Here is a 21893-nt window from a genome sequence, read left to right on the forward strand (position 1 = left end):
CTGGCAGGGGACAATTCTAAGTCTGCCAATTGTGCCGCCGAATTCGCGCCACTGTACAAAGTCTCCTCTCAACAACATCTTGACTTACAGTTTTTTCTGAATGCTTAAACCCTAACTGTGATTCCTGTAGCACAATCTCTAAAACTATTCAGACTTATAGCAAAACCACTCACTGAGTTTGCAAAACTAAAAGCACAAAAACTGCTTTGCACTCAGTTTGCAATTTTGCAACACACACTTTGCAAAACTGTAGGCACAATTCACTGCACAACACTCAATTACCAAATTTCCAACACACTCCTAGCAAAAGTATACACATGTATGGCTATCATTCACACTAATTTGCCAACTGTCTGGCACACTTTCACATGTGAAAACTTTTTTAGATAATTAGTTCACTTTGCAATCAGCCTAAGCACTATAATACAGGTAAGCTGTGTGTGCGGAGTACAATGGAGGGAGCAGGAAGAGTGAGAAGTAGAGGAGGCCGAGGAAGAGGACGTGGAGGTGAAGAAGTAGGATGAAGAGGACGACAAGGACAAGGAGGAGCAAGAGGAAGACGAGGAGGGGGGAGAGGAAGATGAGGAGGGGGGGAGAGGAAGGGTAGGAAGAGTAAGAAATAGAATTGCTGATGACATCAGAGCTACAATAGTGGACCATGTAATCAGCCGTGGAATGACCCTGAGGGAAGCTGGCCAACGGGTCCAGCCTAACTCGAGCCGCTACACTGTAGCAAGCATCATAAGGACATCTTGAAATGAGAATCGGTGAGTACAGTCACTTCGCACAAAGATTTGTAGCACTGCCATATGCCAATGAGAAACACACCAATACCATTGATGTAAAAATACTGAAATTGTTACTTTACAGAATTGCTAGATGACCAGATGCTGGGGCAGAGGAAGCATGTTCACTGCAGACCAAGTAACCCATATAGTCATTATGGCGATTGCAAATAATCCTATACTTGGAAATAAACACTTGTGTTTGTTTTGATGTGTTTGAATAAACAGCAGTACTTGAAGTTTGGATCCCTCTATGCTTATGGATCTATGACAGAAGTATGAGCTCAAACTGACATAGCCTACCTTGTGCACAGAGAAAGCAAAGGCCAGATGTGTTTTGTATTCATACCATCAGTGTGCAGTTGGCGCATTGTGTGCTTAGTAGATGATGGCTTGTGTGTACTGTTTGATACGGAAACACCATTTTTACGAAGGTGTGAAGAGTTAATCTAGCTGTGTTTGCTTTTGCAAGAGAACTACAATGTTTTGATGATTGGGTGACAGGTTTTCTTATTTGTGTGAAGAGTTTTGCAAAATTAGCCAATAGTTACAAAAAATGTGCTTAAGCAATCAGAAAAAACTGTAATGCAGATACGATGTCCAACCCAAGTTTGGTTTGCACAGACTTCTTGTTCCAAATCTTGATGCCGTCTGGCCGTGACCGAGAACAAACTTAATGCCCCCCAAGACCCCACGCATAAAGGAACTGTGCATTGGCGGGGAATCGAACCCGGGCCTCCCCCGCGCGGGAGCCTGGGATTGTTAAGCTAAACGGCCTAAACCGTTTCCCATTCATTCTCTATGGTAGTGCTAAACCACTACGGATGTAATATATTTTTGGCCACTACGGTCTTCCGGCGCTGTTGCGAGTTTGAGATGCGGCTGCACTTTTAAAAAATCTCCTCTTTTACGTTTCGGGAGAGAAAACAAGTAACTCAACGCTCGCAACACATCCCAACGCTCCTCATTCATTGATCAAAGGTAAGAAACGTCGTTTGAAATAACAGTAAACCAACAGAATACATTTACAGGTGTATATTACAGGTAATAGGCGTGTTGCGATTGCATTTACGAAGCATCCATCGCTCAGTTAAAGACGGTGGGAGTTTATCTGCTGTTGTAAAGTGGCACGGTAAAAAATGAATCAACGTGATCCTTAAATAAATTGCGTGTTTCATTGACGTGTTTTGCCATTAAATAAACTTTGTAGGTTTCCGACTGCTGTGACACTGACATTACTATAATGTGGTACAATTAAATAACCAATAAGTGTCTTGTTATGAGATGACATGCTAAATGACTGAACCTGCTTTAAAAGAAAATGTATTGCTTTCATGTTGTAATGGTCAGTCACCTTATCAATGCGAAAAATCTGTTTTGATATCTCTAACATGAGCAATGCCCACTCGTGTATGAATAAACACGATAGCTTAAATACATATATGTTGTTAATCTACCAGCAATTCTTATGTGCCATGACTGCTAAGCAGTTACCACAAATTTTGCAGATATGCCAATAATCATTCAACCATGAAAGGTTTTTATTTACAGACAGAACAGTTTGTTATACCTGGAGTAAAAAACACTTTTATCCCAAATGTTGTCAATGTTCTTTCAAATTGTGTCTCGTTATTGTTCTCCTGCATCCTGCTGTGTAAACCCAGCAGCAAGATTATAACCTGAAATGTCTTTGTTTGTGTTTGGAATCAATTTTGTTTAATATAATTGTTTATTTTTTCACTGCTTGTCAAGATGCAGAAGAAAGTTGCGCCATATCCAGGGAAAATCTCTGTGGTGTTCCGCAAGGGGCCACTTGGATACCTTCTCCAGGACCCGTCAAAAGAAGCTCGACGGAATAAAAATGACCCCAAACTGCAGGACAAGTCTGCACCTGTGAGGGAGGATGTTGTACATCAGAATGCTCTGACTGTCATCTATCAGAGAGGAGGGGATGAGTCTGACATGAAGGAAGTGCAGGGAGAGTACATTCTGCAGTTTGGAAAGTATAAAGGGAAATCTTTCCGGTGGCTTCTGGGGAATGATGTCGGGTACACCATGTACCTGATCAAAGATCTCCAGAAGGAAGAGGCTGCAGGGACCTCTGTGGAAGAAGGGCATGGCAAGGAGAGCTTGCATTCATTTGTACAGTATGCCCTCAGCTTTACAGAGATAAAGACTCTTCTGAACTACAAGACCAGCAGAGTGAGTGTTGCTGCAGAAGCCTCTGAGGATGATCAGCTGGTTGGCTTTGGCTCACGAGCCAAGAGCACCTGGAAGGAGATTCAGGAGTCTCCTTTCTACGAGGCAGAGAGACAAAGATGGGTGGAAGAAAAGAGGAAAAAGGGGAGAAACTGTTGATATTGTACATAAGATAGTTTTGTTCTAGTTTTGTAATGTTTATTTTGTTTATATAAATAAAAACTGATTGTAAATATAAAAATGTGAATAAATTGTGTTCTGTAAAAATAGCAGCACAGCTCTCTTCTTTATAACCTCTTAGAGTTCACCTGTATGTTTATATACCTGTGTGTGCTCACCATCAGGTAATCAGTTTTAAAAAAGCTGTGAGTGCTGCCCTGAAAGCTTACATATTATTTCTAAATCACTTCATGTAATGATAACAAGCCATCCTTTCTCTAGTGGGGTCTCACAGCTTTTATCTTTATAATCTTTCTGGTTGATTTGTAATATTAGAAGCATGACTGCTGTCTTTTATCTGTGTGACTATACAGCCTGTTTCAGACATGACAACCAGACAGTGTCTGAAGTTATCTCTAATACATGCAACACAGCTGGAGATAGTCCAGACACTTTCTCACTTCTGATGATAATATTTTTGGTTTAGGTATTGTTGCTTTCTGGCTTGAAGCTTATATACAAAAGCAGTTCAATAAGGAGAGATCATGTGGAAAAACTGAACACGATTTATTGAGATACAGAAATAAATGTAACTGTTAGGCAGTTAGACTCCAATGACCCATCATAGCAGAAGAAATCTCAGCAGTGACAGGATTTTGCATAAGCCACACCCCAGAGTCAAAATGCTGGTAGTGATAAAGATGGAGGCTGGGACAGGGTTCTGAGTGACCACGGTGAGGAGGAGAAAGAAGAGGAGGCGGGCTGCATAGCTGAGGATCTGAAACGCAGAATGGCAGAAGCAGAAGAGCAACAGATTTAAAGCATGCAGAGTGGAGGCTGACAAGAGCATGACTGGAATAAAGTAATGATGTCAGTACTGAGTTTGTGCTGGAAAATGAATAGATATAAACTAACAGCCACCAGGAAGCAGACAGATGACTTATTACAGACATGCCTTGTTTAAATTATGTATAAGCTTCATTTTCTATGTCATCAGAATGTATCTGTATTACAGTTTTAGCTTTAGTCTTTGTATTAAAAGTTGGATGTCTGCATAATTGTAGACTATATGTCTGCTATGTATCATCTCAAGACTGTGATGATACAGTTTAGTCTGAGTTATGTACTTTGTGACAGTATAGGTACGTAATGCAGAAAAATTGCTCCACAGGCCATAACACTATATAATATAAATAAAATGATAATGAAATAAAAATTAGAAGTGAAAAATAAATGTTATCCACGATAAGTAAATTGAAAATGGTGTTTAACTTTTGATAATGTAACACAACCTTTGTCCCAACCAGGACTCGAACCCGCGCTCAGACAGTTCAGTGTAAAAAAACCCCATTTTTTTCCAATGCCCGAAAAGCTGCGATTTGATTGGCTGTTTCTCCGTTACACCTATACGCGATGGGCCCCCGCGTGGCAGGCGAGAATTCTACCACTGAACCACCAATGATCACGGAAGTGACAGTTTTCTCACCGAATTCGTGCCATTGCCCAAGCGCTCCTCTCGAGGCGCAATGGAAAATATAGCCCGATACAGCCACGCGTCACTCATCATGACAACTCTGTCGCACCTCACTGATGGTCTAGTGGTCAGGATTCGGCGCTCTCACCGCCGCGGCCCGGGTTCGATTCCCGGTCAGGGAAACTGTGTTTTGACCCAGCTCCGGCTTACCCGAAAGGGACGAGCGATAGACAATGGATGGGTTGCCTTTGCCACGTACTGTGTATCAAGCGAGGCTCAAGCCACAATCTCCCCCCAAAACGAACCGTTCTTTGAAGCCGTCAACAAATGAAGCAGACTTGCCAGTTCTTCAAGCCCAGGATGGACTGCCATCTTGAAGGTGAAGTGTGTGACAGGACATCCAAAAAATGTGTGGCCGAACTGCGCATCAACACATGCCTCGCGTGAGGATAGAGCTCAACACCTCCAGTTTTCGAGACTTACTCATGGCAGGCGACAATTCTACCGCTGAGCTAATAACCCTTGCACATCCGAAAATTGTCCCGCTGAATTCATTCCACTCTCCAAAGTCTCCTCTCAAGACGCTTAAAATGGATGCACAAACTCTGTCACGTGCTGTGCATCAAAGCACATCGCTTGGGTGAGGCTACAAGTCACTACCTTCTGATTTCGAGATTCACGGGTGGCAGGCGACAGTTCTACTGCTGAGCCACCAGCCCTTACAAGTCTGCCAATTGTCCCGCCGAATTTGCGACCTTTATGAGACTGACGCGCTGCCTACTGCGCCAACGAGACTGACGGGCAACTGGAAAATGGACGATTTCTCGAAGCTGCACAGAAAAGAAATTCAGCTTGGATAAACAAAGGCGAGTCCCCAGGTATTTAAGCCCTGAACGGGCTTTGGAGGTGAAGAGTGCCACAGGAGATCCTAAAAACGGTGTTTTGACCCAGCTCCGGCTTACCTGAAAGGGACAAGCGGTAGACAATGGATGGGTTGCCTTTGCCACGTACTGTGTATCAAGCGAGGCTCAAGACACCATCTTCCCCCAAAATGGACCGCTCTTCTTTTGTCTCGTAGTGCCGTCTTAAATTAAATTCCTTAATTACAGCCACATTGGCTGCACTAATAAGACACACGGGTTTACCAGCAATGTCTGTAAACATATATTTAGTCACCCACTGGCGCTGGCAGGGGACAATTCTAAGTCTCCCAATTGTGCCGCCGAATTCACGCCACTCTACAAAGTCTCCTCTTAACAACATCTTGACTTAATGCAGATACGATGTCCAACCCAAGTTTGGTTTGCATAGACTTCTCGTTCCAACTTACCAGTCAGGCAAGAACGACTTCAAATTATCCCTCTCAATGGACCCTGTTGGCAAAGGAACTCCAGGCAACCTCCAGAGACTCAGTTCGGGAGCTGCTGATAACCAATTATCAGCCCTTGCTCTTCGACATTAGGTGCGCCTTATGTATGAATTCTGCTTGTGCTTACTGACCTTGAACAGATGTGATACACAGCGCTCAAAAATCTGTCAAAAACTGTTTTAGTACAACTTTAGTAAGCTATGAAGCCGCACCGCTTGATTGATTGTCGGGGTATTACAGCTACCATAGTCAGGAGTAATCTGCTTCCAAAACTCTGTCCACTTCAGGTCCCAAAGCCAAACGAACACTGCAGCATCACTGAGAATTTAAAACTGTCTAATTTCTTTCATCTTTAATAAAATGATCAGTGTTGCTGCTTTACCAGGTGTACCAATTAATTTTAACATCCATGAAAACAGAATTTATTAAATTTAACAGGGATAGAAGTTAGCAGGAAGTTAGCTTGCCAACTTCCACCTAAACATGACATACCATGTTCAGACTGAGTGATTTGTGAAAAAATTAAAACGTACAGCTCTGCTATCACTTCCAACATAAATGAAGACCGAAAACTGACTTTTTTAGGGTTACTGAAGTTGGGCTAACTGGTATATAATGATGTGCTACGTGATCGCTAGCGACATAGCTACGTTATCATAACATAAACACAGTGAAGCTGGAGGATGAATGCTAACTTTTTTTCACTCGATAAAAGTTAACGGAAGGGTTCCTGATGGGACAAATGCAATTGCATGGCAGGATGCTGTAACAGACCAGACTTCAGTCAGGAGAACAACTGAGATAATCCATCCACAATACAAGGTTAGTCATTAACATACAGCAACAACATGGGAATAGAGCAGCTTGCGAGAGAATTCAGCATTAATGAATCAATGGTACAGAAGTGGAGGAAGCAAGAAGAATGAGTTGAGTAAAGTTTGGCTTAGCTGACTGTTTTGTTGCACTTAATGCCTTTTGTATGAAAACAGACCCATTCATTGACTGGGTACAAAAATGAACAACAGTTCCATTCAGTAGATGCCCTTTGTGCAGCAATCTTCACCACTTTGAGAAATGTTCCCACTCACCTCATGGAAACGCTTACATCAAACATGCTGCAACAAATTTTGGAAGTGATCAACAATAGGGATGGGTATCAAAAACCGGTTCTTGTTGAGAACCGGTTCCCACTGTTTCAATTCCTTGGAATTGTTTGCCATTGTTGCAAACGATTCCTTTATCGATTCCAGTCGCCCCGAATGACGTCACCACATTGCGGAATGTCATTTACCTGGCAGGAAACATGGCGCCTAAGCGGCTCAAACGCTCAAAAGTTTGATTATACTTTACGAGAACGGATGACAACAGGGCAACTTGCAATACTTGCAAAGTAGATGTTTAATTTAAGGGAGGAGACACTACGAATATGCAAAAGCATTTGCTCACAAAACACACGATGACCTTAAATGAATGTCATGTTTTTAATTCCGCTCCGGACTCGTGAATCTCAACCCAGCAGCAGCGGTAACTTTTGTACGTCCTTTCCCGTTAATGCGGCAGGTAAATAATCAGCTAACAGTGCATATTATGTTAGCGCGATCTGCCTTATTACAAAACCTGCCATTACTGTGCATTTAGGTGACCATGATGAGAGAGACAGACAGAGTCTGGCTGGCTCAGATGCTGGCAGTTCTCGCTGCAGTCTACTGAGTTCATGTTTGGAACTTTGATTTTTGTTTTGGGGGGTTTACGGGTTTTTTTGGAGGTGAACTTTTGATCAGCTTTAAAACGACCTGTTTCAGTTTAAGCGTTGTTTTCAATAAATTACATGCTTAAAAAATGTTTTGCCTCACTCCCATTTCTTCTTGTTGCATGTTGAAGCTGTACTTGGAACCTTGTTAAGATCCAACCATGGAAAATGTCATGGTGCTGGGTCGTTGACCCAGCGTTTTGGGTTTTATATGATTATTTTCCTCTGTGCTAGTTTATTCTGATTTTGGTATCCTGTGTCCTCCCCTTGTGCCTGGTTTATGTCTCTGAGTTCATGTTTTGGATTTCCTGTTTTATTCTAAAGGTCTGTGTCTGTGGTCATTGTGTTCAGCTTGTATCCTCCAGTCATTATGTGTATTAGAATCAGCTGTGTCTCCCACCTGTATGTCATTTCCTGGTCTCCTTGTGTTTGTATATATAGTGGGTGTCGGTCTGCGTTTGTTGTTGGCTCGTCTGTGTTCCATGGCATCCTGTTCGTTACTCTGCGGCTCGCTGCATTTCACCCCGCTTCATGATGGTTTCAAGTTTGCCCTTTAGTTTTTCCCAGTTTAGGTTCCCTTCAATAATTTCTCATGGTCTGTTACCTGTTTTTGCCACTGCCACTTTGTAAATAAACATCACACTTCATCAGTCTGCTGCCTGAATTTTGGGCCCTTTTCCTTCAACACCACGCGGCTCGCATCGGCAGCCGTGACAGTAAATACGATTTTTCTTGCCATTTTTCAAATGGTCTTAAACCTTTGATGGGGACTGTATCTAAATACAGCACTGTGCTGGAAAAGTGTGCCTTCACATTTCTGTATGTTGCTAGAAAAATGAGAGGAAGGTATTGAGATTAATTGAAACATGAGCAAACATACATGGAAATCCAGCATATAAGGTAAAAAAACAAAAAAACAGTTTGTATAATTCTAACGAGCCTGAAAGTCAGTATTTGGTGTGACCACCTTTATTCTTCAGCACAGTCTCTTAGACAGCTGTCTTGTAATTTCTTTAAGTAGTCTTCAGGAATAGTTCTCCAGGCTTTTTGAAGGACATGCAAAGCTCTTCTTTGGATGTTTCTGACTTTTGCTCTGTTCTCTGTCAAATATTTTAAAAATATAAAAGAGGTAGCTTAAGAGGTTTGCACAGCATTGCATATGGTAACAGTGAGAGAATAAAATATTTTTTTCCAACTTAAGTACTACTTTAAATGAGGGACGTCAATGATAAGTAGATAATCAGCGCTATGTGAAGTCAGTGAAGAATGATATGTTTTAGCACCATGGACAGCTGCAGCATCTCTACTATTCTTTACTGCTTGAAAAACAATACCAAGCTGGAAGGAATAAAGGATCTTTTATACTAAATATTTACATTGCATGTACATTTTTCCTACCTGGAGTTGTATAAAATTGTGATAAAAAAATAGGAAATATTTGGTTAAAGCAGCTTTCATACTGAGAAAATGATGAGGAGTTGGAGAGAGCAGAGCAAATGACTGAAAGCTAGTAATTATTGAAGAAATCCTAATGCTCTGATTCCTGCAGGCTACTCTCAGACTGCAAGAAAAAGAGTGAAGATGGGGACATCCAAAACTACATGAAAAATGACAATAACGCCCTAAAGACTGTCAAGATTTTAAATTAAAATTTTCTCTGTTATTGTTACCTGGACATATATTGCTATAATCTCACTCCAAATTAATATTTGAATGGAACAAAATTTCCCTAAACATGAATATGATTTACAGATGGGGCTTTGCCTATCAGCATTACACCTTCAGCAAATTAAAAGTTTTTATTAACTTACTCATGAGATGATTGAAAAAGCCTTGCAGACTTAATATCACATTTTTAGCAGCGACCTGCTAATTAATTCAGAAGGTATGCCTCACAGTCGGAACGATTATGTAACGCAATGATGAAAGATGCAATATCTCCCAAGTTATTACATCTTTAGGTTGCAGAGGTGGGAAATAAATACCATAAATAAATGTCTTCATGTAGTATGAAAAGAAGTAGTGAAAGTGGTTAAACCTGGGCTATAGTTTTCTACTCTGTCCAACATATCCTGTCTGAATCTTTTGAAGTCCAGGTAAGTATAACTGTAACAAACACACAAGACTGGAAAATATTCTGTGGTTACTACTGTAACCCCAGTTCCACCCACAGTGGGTGCTTCACATAGTGAGAGACTGAATGAGGTTTGAAATACAACTCCAAATCTTTATTGAGCTATTCAGTAGTTGCACAATAGGTAGGCAGGCAGCCTGGCAAACGGAGTGGGTAAAGCCCATGAAAAGGAAGATTCTCATCTTGGATGTGCAGCTGGCAAATCTGCAACAACTGTGTGATGCTATCATGCATGTTTCTGTCCTGGCTCCCTTCCCTCACCCGTAGGGTTGCCAACCGTCCCTTAAAATACGGAATCGTCCCGTATTTCGAAACAAAAGTACACGTCCCGTATTGAGCTAATAAGGGACGCACTTTGTCCCGTAATACAGTGAGAATCAAAAGTAGTCTATAACTTTTAATGGAATTAACACTTTGTTTGAAAACATAATTCCCAGCCCCTCTCCTGCTTTGTGACCAATGAGCTGACAGCACACTTATGATAATTCGAGTATGACAATTCAGATTACCGCTCATCTCATTGGTCGAGGAAAGGTCGCTTGCGGAGAAAATACCGGAAGACAACAGATGACCACAACAACACGCATGGCCAACAGGGAAACAAACACACTGCGGTGCAAGTCTCGGATGACAGTACACCTAATGCTGGGCGGACACTGTGCGATTTTTTCAGTCACGTTATTCAGCTCCTGCTCAAACTGCACGATTGACTCACAGGGGTTAGAAGTTCGTAGGTCACGATGCAGGGTCTCACACTATACCGCCCGATGCTCTGATGCGACCTGAGTGCTCACACTGTGCCTCCATAACATGAACGTTATAACAGAAAATCTGTCGCTTGCTCTCTCTGTCTTTCACTCACACAGACACACCACCACCATCAACTTTGCTAAATTGCTAATGAAAAACATCGATCAGGCAGCTGTGATTGAGCAGCAATGTAAATCCAACTATTTTCACGGTTGTTGTGGTCGTGATAATTTTGTGATGCCACATGGAAAAGGCTCGGATGAGCTTTCCAAAGTTCTACAAGTTGTGCCTCCATCGCTTGTGTCCAGATCACACGCTGCACTGCCGTGCTGCTCCGTCTTTTTCACCGACGTTTACGTGTTTGCGCGTGAGCAGTGTGAGCGCCTGTGGTAACACCCTCACGAGCGATTGATGATCGGGAGCTGGTCGTGAGGTGTTACAGTTTTTTCTGAATGCTTAAACCCTAACTGTGATTCCTGTAGCACAATCTCTAAAACTATTCAGACTTATAGCAAAACCACTCACTGAGTTTGCAAAACTAAAAGCACAAAAACTGCTTTGCACTCAGTTTGTAACACACACTTTGCAAAACTGTAGGCACAATTCACTGCACAACACTCAATTACCAAATTTCCAACACACTCCTAGCAAAAGTATACACATGTATGGCTATCATTAACACTAATTTGCCAACTGTCTGGCACACTTTCACATGTGAAAACTTTTTTAGATAATTAGTTCACTTTGCAATCAGCCTAAGCACTATAATACAGGTAAGCTGTGTGTGCGGAGTACAATGGAGGGAGCAGAAAGAGTGAGAAGTAGAGGAGGCCGAGGAAGAGGACGTGGAGGTGAAGAAGTAGGATGAAGAGGACGACAAGGACAAGGAGGAGCAAGAGGAAGACGAGGAGGGGGGAGAGGAAGATGAGGAGGGGGGAGAGGAAGGGTAGGAAGAGTAAGAAATAGAATTGCTGATGACATCAGAGCTACAATAGTGGACCATGTAATCAACCGTGGAATGACCCTGAGGGTAGCTGGCCAACGGGTCCAGCCTAACTCGAGCCGCTACACTGTAGCAAGTACCATAAGGACATCTTGAAATGAGAATCGGTTAGTACAGTCACTTCGCACAAAGATTTGTAGCACTGCCATATGCCAATGAGAAACACACCAATACCATTGATGTAAAAATACTGAAATTGTTACTTTACAGAATTGCTAGATGACCAGATGCTGGGGGCAGAGGAAGCATGTTCACTGCAGACCAAGTAACCCATATAGTCATTATGGCGATTGCAAATAATCCTATACTTGGAAATGAACACTTGTGTTTGTTTTGATGTGTTTGAATAAACACCAGTACTTGAAGTTTGGATCCCTCTAAGCATTTCTTCATCAACATTGGCTGGTGAGCACTACGTCCACACTAGCCCTGATAGATTTGAAAAAGGCGTTTTCGTCTGAAAACGCTCCACGTCAGCGTTTTCAGTCGTCTTCACAGTTAAAAGTTTCCAGTCCTGCGCATGTGCAAAAGCGAGTGAGAATTAAAGAATTTTAAGAAAAGCTATCTGGAGCATGTACAAACTGATAATAATCTTCTTTAGGGCTGTCAAAATTGAGAGCAATCAAAACAACTGCTATACAATGCCCTCCGCAATCTTTGTTTAATTTGTCACATGACTAAAATGCATCATTGTTTTAGAAAGTCTGCGTTTTCGAGTGTCCATACTGCGACGGGGCAGTTCTGTTTTGAAATGTATGCGTTTTCGAGAGCGTTTTCAAAACGCTGCGTTTTTCCTTGAGGATAACGCTGTCTCAGTGTGGATGGGAGGCCAAAACGGAGAGAAAACGATACGTTTTCAAACGAAAACGCATTAGTGTGGGCTACGTCCACGGGTATTTTTGAAAACTGAGATTTTCCGTTTTCGTTTTTAAAAAAAAAATCCTGTCCAGACATAAACGCAAAAACGAAGGAAAACGCTGCTAGGAACTAGTGATGGGATTTCCGGCTCTTTTTAGAGAACCGGCTCTTTATATGTTTATATATAAATATATGCGGTGGCCCCTAGAGACAAAACACGTACAAACTCCAAAAAGCACATACAAACTCCAAAACACATTTCTAGCATGAACTGAACTTCCAAAACAGAACTACCTAGATCACTTAAATTACACAATTGAAAGCATGAAAGCATATGTGTATTGTTTGTGTATTTATACGCAAGCATTCATATATAGTAAAATAATTAAAAAAAAAATTCATTTACCTGTTACTACCACACACCAAATCCGGTCGTTGGTACTTGCTGGCTTGTGTAGCCACTAGGTAACAAAAGCTCAACACAGTGCCTAGCATCCTGGAGCACTCCTGTTGTGTTTTGTACGTGTTTTGAGTTTTTATGTGCTTCTGAGTTTTTACGTGTTTTGGAGTTTGTACGTGCTTCGGAGTTTGTACGTGTTTTTACGTGTTTTGGAGTTTGTACGTGTTTTGGAGTTTGTACGTGATTCAGGGTTTGTACGTGCTTTGTCTGTAGGGGCCACCGTAAATATACTTTTATTTATTCACTCCACATAAAATGTAATAAATAAATCATATAATACAAAAATTAACTAGTCACATTTCAACTTTTAACTATTTAAATATTCAGCTTTTTCCTTTTACAAATTTAAAGTGAAACAACACAAAACACTGCAAACCACAACACAATTAAATGTAAATTATAATATGAAAACAAAAAGAACATGCATATTCTCTGTCATATGGGCCTGCATGAATAAACTTTCTGAATCCTTTATCATCTGCAACTGAAAATAGTTGTGGATGATTACTATACCTTTCTAATGTGACGTTGTTGTCCCTGGCTCTTTCTCTCCCTCCTTCTCTATTCCTGTGCTACTGAGTGTAACTACCGCCCCTCCCTCCTCTTCCCAGCGTAAAGCACAAGGCTGGCATGCAGAGTGAAGCGGAAAAAAGTGCGAGAGAGAGGGTGAGAGAAAGGAAAAAAAAAACACAGCTCACGTCAAAGATCCGGCTCTAACAACCATTTCGTTCGCGACTGACCCATCACTGCTAGGAACATGCCAAAGTTGCGGCAATATATTCCTAACCTGTAGGAATGTTGACCAATCCCTGGGTGGGAAAGAGTAAACAAAGATGGCGCATAGAAGCAGAGCTGATACTATGTGTGGAGGGACAGAAACTGTGTTGTATGTAAGCATGTAAACACTACAGAGAGTAAAGTTAACAGTAACCGTATTTTATCTAAGTAGAAATTCATTTCACCAAAACAATAACGTGGCGCACAGTGTGACGTCAAAAAAGGCGCACACCTTTGACCTGCGTTTTCTGTTTTCTTCATCCACTCCTAAATGCAAAAACAGAGTTTTTGAAAATATCAACACTGGCAGGTGTTTTTAAAAATCTCTGTTTTCAGTGACCGAAAACGCCGTTTACGTGTGGATAAAGGTGCAAACGCATAGAAAAATCTGCGTTTTCAAAAATACCCGGGTACGTGTGGACGTAGCCTTAACGTGGATTTATAGACCCTACAACCAGAAGTTGTGTGACTTGATTCTCAAAAGACATACTTTCATATTTCCATCATCCATTGGGCTTTTTCTTGTTCTTGGTAGTATTTTATTACCATCAGCAGTATTTAGATCAAAATAATTTAATTAAAATTTAGTCAAGATTTGAAATAATTTACTGGGAACTATTAGGGCTGATTAAATTAACCAGATGATACCCCGCCTTCTCATTATTACAGACCTGAGGCAGGATTATTGTGGAGATGTAAGACCGATTAATCAAGTCCAATGGGAGCTTGATACCTCAGCGGTGATGTGCACTGGGAGGCTGTGACTGGGATCCATGCAGCTGTGTGGAGAGGAGTGTGACAGTGAAGATGAGCGCTGGGAACCTCGGAGTGAAGCTGAGCTTCGTGTGAACGCCGGTGGGATCCCTTTGTAGCGCTTCAAATGGGGCGCAAACGAGACCTGACGCCTCTCTGCTGCTGCTGGATCCTCATCAACTCCGGTAAGAGAGGCGGCGAAAAAGATTGATGGGATTTATATGGTAAAAATCAGCCGTGACTTCCCTGTAGGAGCACGTTGAAAAGCACCGAGGCTTTTAGTCATCTCATGGGGATTTCCTGACTTTATAACTTTGTTGCCTCCCTTTTACTTAAAGGAATCAGTGACTGTGAGACTTGGGGTACATCTTTTGCTCTCCCGTTTTGACATGATGCATTTATAAAGCGGTGTTGCAAATTAATCGAGTAAGGGAAGGCTGTTAATCATCATATCGCATATTCCTGCAATGTTCTGATAGTGCAAAAGAATATTTGAAACTTGTAGTCCTTTATTGCTGGCTCGTATAGAAGGCCAATAGTCATTTATTCACATTCGCATTTATTATTACTATGATCAATGCACTAAAGTAGCATTTTAAAGGTGTTTTATACAATCTGTGTTGGGGCATCTACACAAAGGGCTATGCTGACTTTAAGTAATTTTTTTCCATGTAACTGTGCTACACAAGTAAAACAACATTACAAGTGAAACATTACATTTAATGGAATTTACTTAATTGCTATGCTTTTAAGTGGTACTGTTTAAAAAAACGTTTCTGTTTTTTTGGAGTGTATATTCATAATGACTTCATTTAAAAATTAACATCCTGCAGAGTCAGGATTGAGCTTAAATCCCGATTCAGTACACAGCAGACCCAAACAGGACTGCAAAAGTTCAGTTAGTCTCCACTCATTTAGATGTGTATTATGTGTTTTTGACGCTGGCACAGCACAGGAAGCTTTTTGAGGCAAAAAACGATCAGGTCTGTGATGCTGTCACTTTAAAAACACTTCTAAATATCCAGGTTTTAATGCAAAAACGTGTAAAACAGTGTTCAGTGATCTGTTTTTGTGCGTGGAGCGGAGCAGGCATTTGTGAGCACTCAAAATTCTGAACACATTTTGCACATTTGTGACCGTTTTCATACCAATTTCTCTCAAAAGGTATCAGCTGGTATCAGTGAAAAACCAAAAACTAACATGCATATATGCACAAACTATCTGGAATTAATGACTGCTTTCAGGGTATTTCAAGAGGGATGAGCGAATGTTTAGCCTGTTGCAAAAGTGGTAATAAGGCATTTGTACTCTCCTGTGAAAGGTTTATTTACAATTTAAGACCTTCAGTTTTATTGTGCACCTGTAAGTCTTTTTAGGTGCTTAAAATTACACCCTAGTTTCAGAAACTGACGTGGTAGAACAGTGGGGAATTAGTGTGACAGAGCGTTTGGAGGCAGGAGTCGGGGCTAATCGGAAGAGTTTAGGTGAGTAGGAGAAAATAGAAAAAGCTGTTTATCTGGTGCTGGGGCGGAGCTGAGAAACAGCATATAAGCTGCAGCAGGGGTGGGCGAGTTGGCACACCTGAAATGAAGCATGGAGAGAATAGAAGAGAAGAGGGTGAGAGAGAAAGAGAAGTTCCTGCTAAAGTGGCAGAAGCTGAGGCATGGGAGACAAATTAACCTGAACCCTAGACCCCTTACAGTGAGACAATCCTGTGGCTCTGTTAAACTTCATGCAGTTGAATGACCACTGATCACCTACAGCAAAGGCAACGATTCTGAGAAACCTTAGTTGACAGAAAACTACGCATTTACCTTTTATTTTGGACCATTTGATGGACAAAACTGTCTACGATGCTCAAGTAAATAAGTCCCCAGTTAACAAAACAGGTTAGAAATGTTGGCTTTTTACTCTTAGTAAATTAGGACAGATAAAACCCCTGCTTTGTGGTAGTGACATTGCCCTCATTGGCTGGGCATGAGGAGTCACTGAGTGTGAAAATAATACGAGTCATATGTCACAGGAAGAAGAAATGTTGAGATTACCTGAAGCACTGCCAGCCTCAGAAATGTGCTATACAAATAGAGTAGTATTGTATATGCAGATAGTACTTTATAAAACGTTGAGAACAAATCTGATTTGTTTTTAGACCTTTTAGATGCAGAATTTTAAGAAATCGTGCCAAGATTGTAAAATGTTTGTTCCTGAAATAGAAATGGGAAGTATTCTTTTTGTATTTCTCTCATGGTTTTTGTAGTGATCACTTATGATCCTCCATTTAGTGTCTACATTTGGTTAAAATCTGAAAACCTGTCTTTCCAGGCTTTTAATAGACTTTAATTCAGACTCATCTCAATGATTTCCAATTCATGTTAACCCACTGAGTGATTTTCCTGCTAATTAAAGGTCAGTGTTTTCAATGTTTGACATTTGTGACAAAGTTTTCTCTAATATCCCGGCCACATGGAGACCGTGATATTAGATATCCCTACTAGATTCGAAGTGGAGTAGTTTCTCAAAAAAAGAAAAAAAGAACAAAAAGAAAGATCAATTGTAATCCTTTAACCCATTCTGATAGGTCCACCAAAAATGTCTGCCAAAAATGTCTGCAGAGCTACTTCAGTGTCCTGAGTAATCGCTGCATCTTTGGCTTAGCCTGTGACATCCATGTAGAGCAGGGCCCTATTCAAGAAAACTGGCTTTAGTAACCCAGACATGAGGAAAACTCAGTTTTTTTCTAAACAAACTTAAATTGTCAGACCTTACCAAACACAGAGTTCCTTTTTGTGTCCTCCCCTCCTGCTGCACCTGAAGCTGGATATACTCGGAGTTGACAGGATTTAGTTCGCCCATCCAAGTTCCTTATCAACTTTATTGTTTCTGCTTTAGCTGCCAAAAATATAAACCTCATGGGACCGTTTTCTGCCAATATGGCTTCCATTTCATCACCTTTGTCCACTTCTTGGCCGCAGACTATTCATGTCACCATCATCTTTTTGGGCTAGGTTTCACCAAAGTTAGTTAGCTTCTCTGTTTTCCCTTTTTCCTCTGATTGTTTGGCCACAGGTTGTCATCAAAGTAAAGGAGACCAACATGCTGCCAAAAATGTCTGCAGAGCCAGCAATATTTGTCATTGAGACAGAAAAAACAAAATTATAGATGTTAAAGGAAAAGTTCAACATTTCTTCTAAGCTGGTTGGTGTTACTGTCATGTTAACGCTTTGCAAAAATGGGATTTGAATTCGGCATTTAGTCAGAGGCCTGCAATGTGAAGCAGGATTTGGTCTGTGGAAGCATTGGAAGTCTGTGTGTTTCCTTAAGTCCTTGACACAACTTTATTCTGTAATTCAGTTTTATTAAATTGCTTAATTTTTATTCAAATGAATGTGGTCCATACTTATTTGTGAAATAAATTTGAACTTTAAGCCTATCGTTCTATTTTTGTTCCAGTACATAAGACTCAAACGGCACGATCACTCAGCATACAGTTTCAGAAGCTTTAAAAAATAAAACTTAAAATTATATAGCTTAAATAACACCGTATATTTTCTTAAAAGCAGAATGTCAAAAAACCCGTAAGGACCTTCTTCTCAAAACACATGGAGGACATCCTGAATATCAAAGTCAAGTAATTTCTCATAACAGGGTCGGGTAAGGCTTCTGCAATTTCCTTCTCTAAGGCCAGATGTTCAATCGTGGTGAGTAATGTTTGACCGTTGGTATGATGTTCTTTTCATGAAATGCTTAGGTTTATGCAGACGTAATAGGACTCAGAATCATCCAAATTCGGGTTTTCTGCTTTTTTCTGCAAGATAACTTTTCCCAAAATGTCTTGGGGATCATCAAAGATGTATTTGGGTAAATGTGAGACGAGACTTGATGAATTTGTTTCATCTGAAACGTGAAAGTGTGACAAATATAAATAATTGCTGTGCGTTGCTGACCTACAGCAGACAAGTGTCGTGTCCAAATTCATGGGCTGCATTCTCCTGAGGCCGCATTTGTAGACCGATTACGTCACAGCGACGCGCCGAAGGCTGTCCAAATTCGTAGACCCCTCCGAATGCAGCCGACAAATGCGTGCTCCTTTTTCCGAATTTGAAGGATGGGTCGGGTGTGTCCTTCGTGGCCCACCATATCCCAGAATTCATAGCGCGGCCCAGCCAAGCTCCAGTTTCCGGCTAATGGCGGCCGCTACTAAGTTTTAAAAATTACTCTTATTAATCTTTCTGGGTCACGAAATAAACTTTTAACATATTTTCAGGCGAGAAAGTAGCTGTGTAAACATCAAATATCTGCTCGGTTTATCAAGATATCGCATCTTTGCTAAAGTGCTTCGACGTTTTCGGAGACGTCTGCTACCCACCAGCTCGATAGCTAGCTGGGAGCTCGAGGGTTACTGATGCGGCCGAGAATGGCACAACTCCCGGCACATCATTTTCAGATCACCGCGGACTTTCGCTGCTCGGGTTAAACGTTGTCAGCCGGTGATCAGCTGTGATCAGCTGATCACGGGGCCGGGGTTAAAAGAGAGACGCCACCCACCTGTTCGCTGCTCAGACATCATTCTCTTCGTGTCAGGAGCTCCGAAACTCTGCCGACGTCAGTCTCCGCCTGATTCAGCAACCGTGAGTGATTATCCCTTCAATCCTTTTTCTCTTCCCGGCTCCGCTCGCTCTCTGTCGGTAACGACCGTTCCGAAGCCACGCTTCGTGCACTGATCGTTACTAGAATAACTGCGTGCCTGCTCCAAACCCACCGCTAGCCTTCGCCGCGCTTGGGTCTAGCCAGCACGCCACACGGGCACGCCGAATTACTGTGTGTAACCCGCCCGGCCGTGACAAACGTAATATATAAGTCACTTAGACAACCTAAAAATGTTATTGTTGGGCTTTTTTCAGTGTTTTGTTTGTTCGTGAGTAAATCGGTTTGGCTGAGATTAAAGTTATTAGATTAGATAAAATAAAACTTTATTAATCCCCCGGGTGGGTTCCTCCTTGGTTTTTACACAGCTGACTAAACGTCAAACAGAAAACTGATTAAACAGAAGTGTGAGATGGCCGAGAGTTTACTCCAGTGTCCTGTTATATTTTAGACAGCAAGGAGCAGACGGCTGAGTTTATTAAACTCCACCGAGACAGCGGTGACGCTAATCAGAAGGCTAGACCGTCCAATTTCACGGCCGTTTACTTCCGGCCTACCCGATCTTCTGAGGACCCGGCCCACGTAGACCGCGAAGGCCGGGTCCTCAGGAGAATGCAGCCCATGAATTTGGACACGACCAAGAGCTTCTGGACATCTGGACTCATAACTCCAACAGTTTTATCGCCGATCTCCGACTCATCCCAGAGATCTCCAGAACACTGGAGGCTGCCCACTCTCCCCGGCCGGGCGGAAGTGCACGCAGACGGCGCCGAGATCGTAAACAAAGGCGAGGTAGGCGCGGAGGGCTACGGGCTAAGCTAAAGCTAACACCACACCGGCTGCCTTTACCCAGTATTTTCCTCGCCAATGTCCGTTCTCTGGCAAACAAAATGGATGAGATACGGCTCTCCATCACTAACAACAGACGGATTATGGACTCAAATGTCATGTTTTTCACCGAAACATGGTTGAACAACAGCTGCCCAGACAATGTTATCGAGTTAGCAGGACGCCACACACACCGAGCCGACAGGCTAGCAGATGACTCCGGCAAGACCAGAGGTGGAGGTTTGTGCATTTATATTAACAATGCTTGGTGCATGAACTCCACTACTACTGAGAGTCACTGCTCACCTAATGCGGAGTTTTTAATGGTCAAATGCAGACCTTATTATCTCCCCAGAGAACTCACTTCGATCATACTCACTGCCGTGTATATACCCCCCGACGCTAATGCTAGGTTGACCATGAAAGAACTTTCTGCAGCCATTAACAAACACCAGAATAAACACCCCGAGGCTGCTATTACTGTTGCTGGCGACTTCAACCACACCAACTTAAAGACAGTCCTCCCCAGATTCCACCAACATGTCTCCTGCCACACCAGAGGAGACAATACTTTAGACCATGTGTATTCCAACCTGGCTGCAGCCTACAAAGCCACACCCCTCCCCCACATTGGACAATCGGACCATCTCTCCCTGTTCCTCACACCTAGGTATTCACCACTCATCCAACGTGTGAAACCTGCTGTGAGGACAATTAAAGTGTGGCCAGAGAGCCTCATCTGTACTGGATTACATCTCCAAAACCACAGACAGTGTCACCACCCAGAAACGGATCACCATGTACCCCAACCAGAAGCCTTGGATGAACCGGGATGTTCGTCTCCTCCTGAAGGCCCGCAACACCTCCTTTAGGTCAGGAGATTCACACGCCTACAGTACAGCCAGGGCTAATCTAAAGAAGGGCATCAAAAAAGCCAAACACCATTACAAAAAGAAGGTAGAAGAACACTTCTCCAACTCCAACCCCCGACGCATGTGGCAAGGACTCCAGACCATCACAGACTACAGGACCACCAAACCCTCCCCCGCATCCTCTGATGTCTCCTTCCTCAACGAGCTCAACAACTTTTATGCTCGTTTTGAGCGAGGGAACCCCACAACCAAAGCAGATGTGACGCCAGACCACCAACCTCTGACTGTCTTCCCCACCGATGTAGGAGCGGTGCTGAGCAGGATCAATGTCCACAAGGCTGCAGGTCCTGATGGCATCCCCGGGTGTGTTCTCAGAGCGTGTTCTGGGGAGCTTGCAGGAGTGCTGACAGACATATTCAACCTGTCCTTGGCCCACGCTGTGGTACCGGCCTGCTTCAGATCCACCTCCATCATCCCGATACCCAAAAACTCCAACCCATCTTGCCTCAATGACTACCGCCCAGTAGCCCTCACCCCCATCATCACTAAGTGCTTAGAGCAGCTGGTCCTAGCACACTTCAAATCCTGTCTCCCCCCCATCCTGGACCCCCACCAATTCGCATACCGCCAGAACAGGAGCACAGAGGATGTAGTCTCCATTGCACTGCACTCTGTCCTCTCACACCTGGACAACAACAACACCTACGCCAGAATGCTGTTTATAGACTTCAGTTCAGCGTTCAATACAATCCACCCCTCACAACTCATCAGGAAACTGACAGACCTGGGCATCAGTTCCCTCATCTGCAAATGGTTACTGGACTTCCTGACCAGCTGCCCCCAACATGTCCGGCTGGATAACCACTGCTCATCTACCATCACAATGAACACCGGTGTACCACAAGGCTGTGTGATGAGCCCTTTCCTCTACTCCCTCTTCACCCACGACTGCAGACCTGCTGATGGTTCCAACACCATCATTAAGTTTGCAGATGACACCACGTTGATTGGCCTCATCAGTGACAACGATGAGGCCGCCTACAGGGAGGAGGTGGATCGTCTGGCTGAGTGGTGCGAC

General features: G+C 42.6%; 1 protein-coding gene and 1 non-coding gene across 2 annotated transcripts; both read left to right on the plus strand.

The window, feature by feature from the left end:
* Positions 1-1654: 1654 nt before the first annotated feature.
* Positions 1655-3253, plus strand: LOC146642100 (uncharacterized). Its single transcript, XM_085398846.1, has 2 exons — positions 1655-1766; positions 2538-3253. Exon 2 carries the CDS (start codon positions 2538-2540, stop codon positions 3141-3143), a length of 606 nt encoding a protein of 201 aa, XP_085254972.1. The 5' UTR covers positions 1655-1766; the 3' UTR covers positions 3144-3253.
* Positions 3254-4727: 1474 nt separating this feature from the next.
* On the plus strand, positions 4728-4799 carry trnae-cuc (transfer RNA glutamic acid (anticodon CUC)). Its single transcript has one exon. It is a non-coding gene; the product is annotated as a tRNA-Glu (tRNA).
* The last annotated feature ends 17094 nt before the right edge of the window (positions 4800-21893 follow it).

This window comes from Rhamphochromis longiceps, linkage group LG23 (assembly GCF_057381845.1).
Source record: "Rhamphochromis longiceps isolate RC_006_pf linkage group LG23, R_longiceps_female_GT1.1, whole genome shotgun sequence".
NCBI lineage: Eukaryota > Metazoa > Chordata > Actinopteri > Cichliformes > Cichlidae > Rhamphochromis > Rhamphochromis longiceps.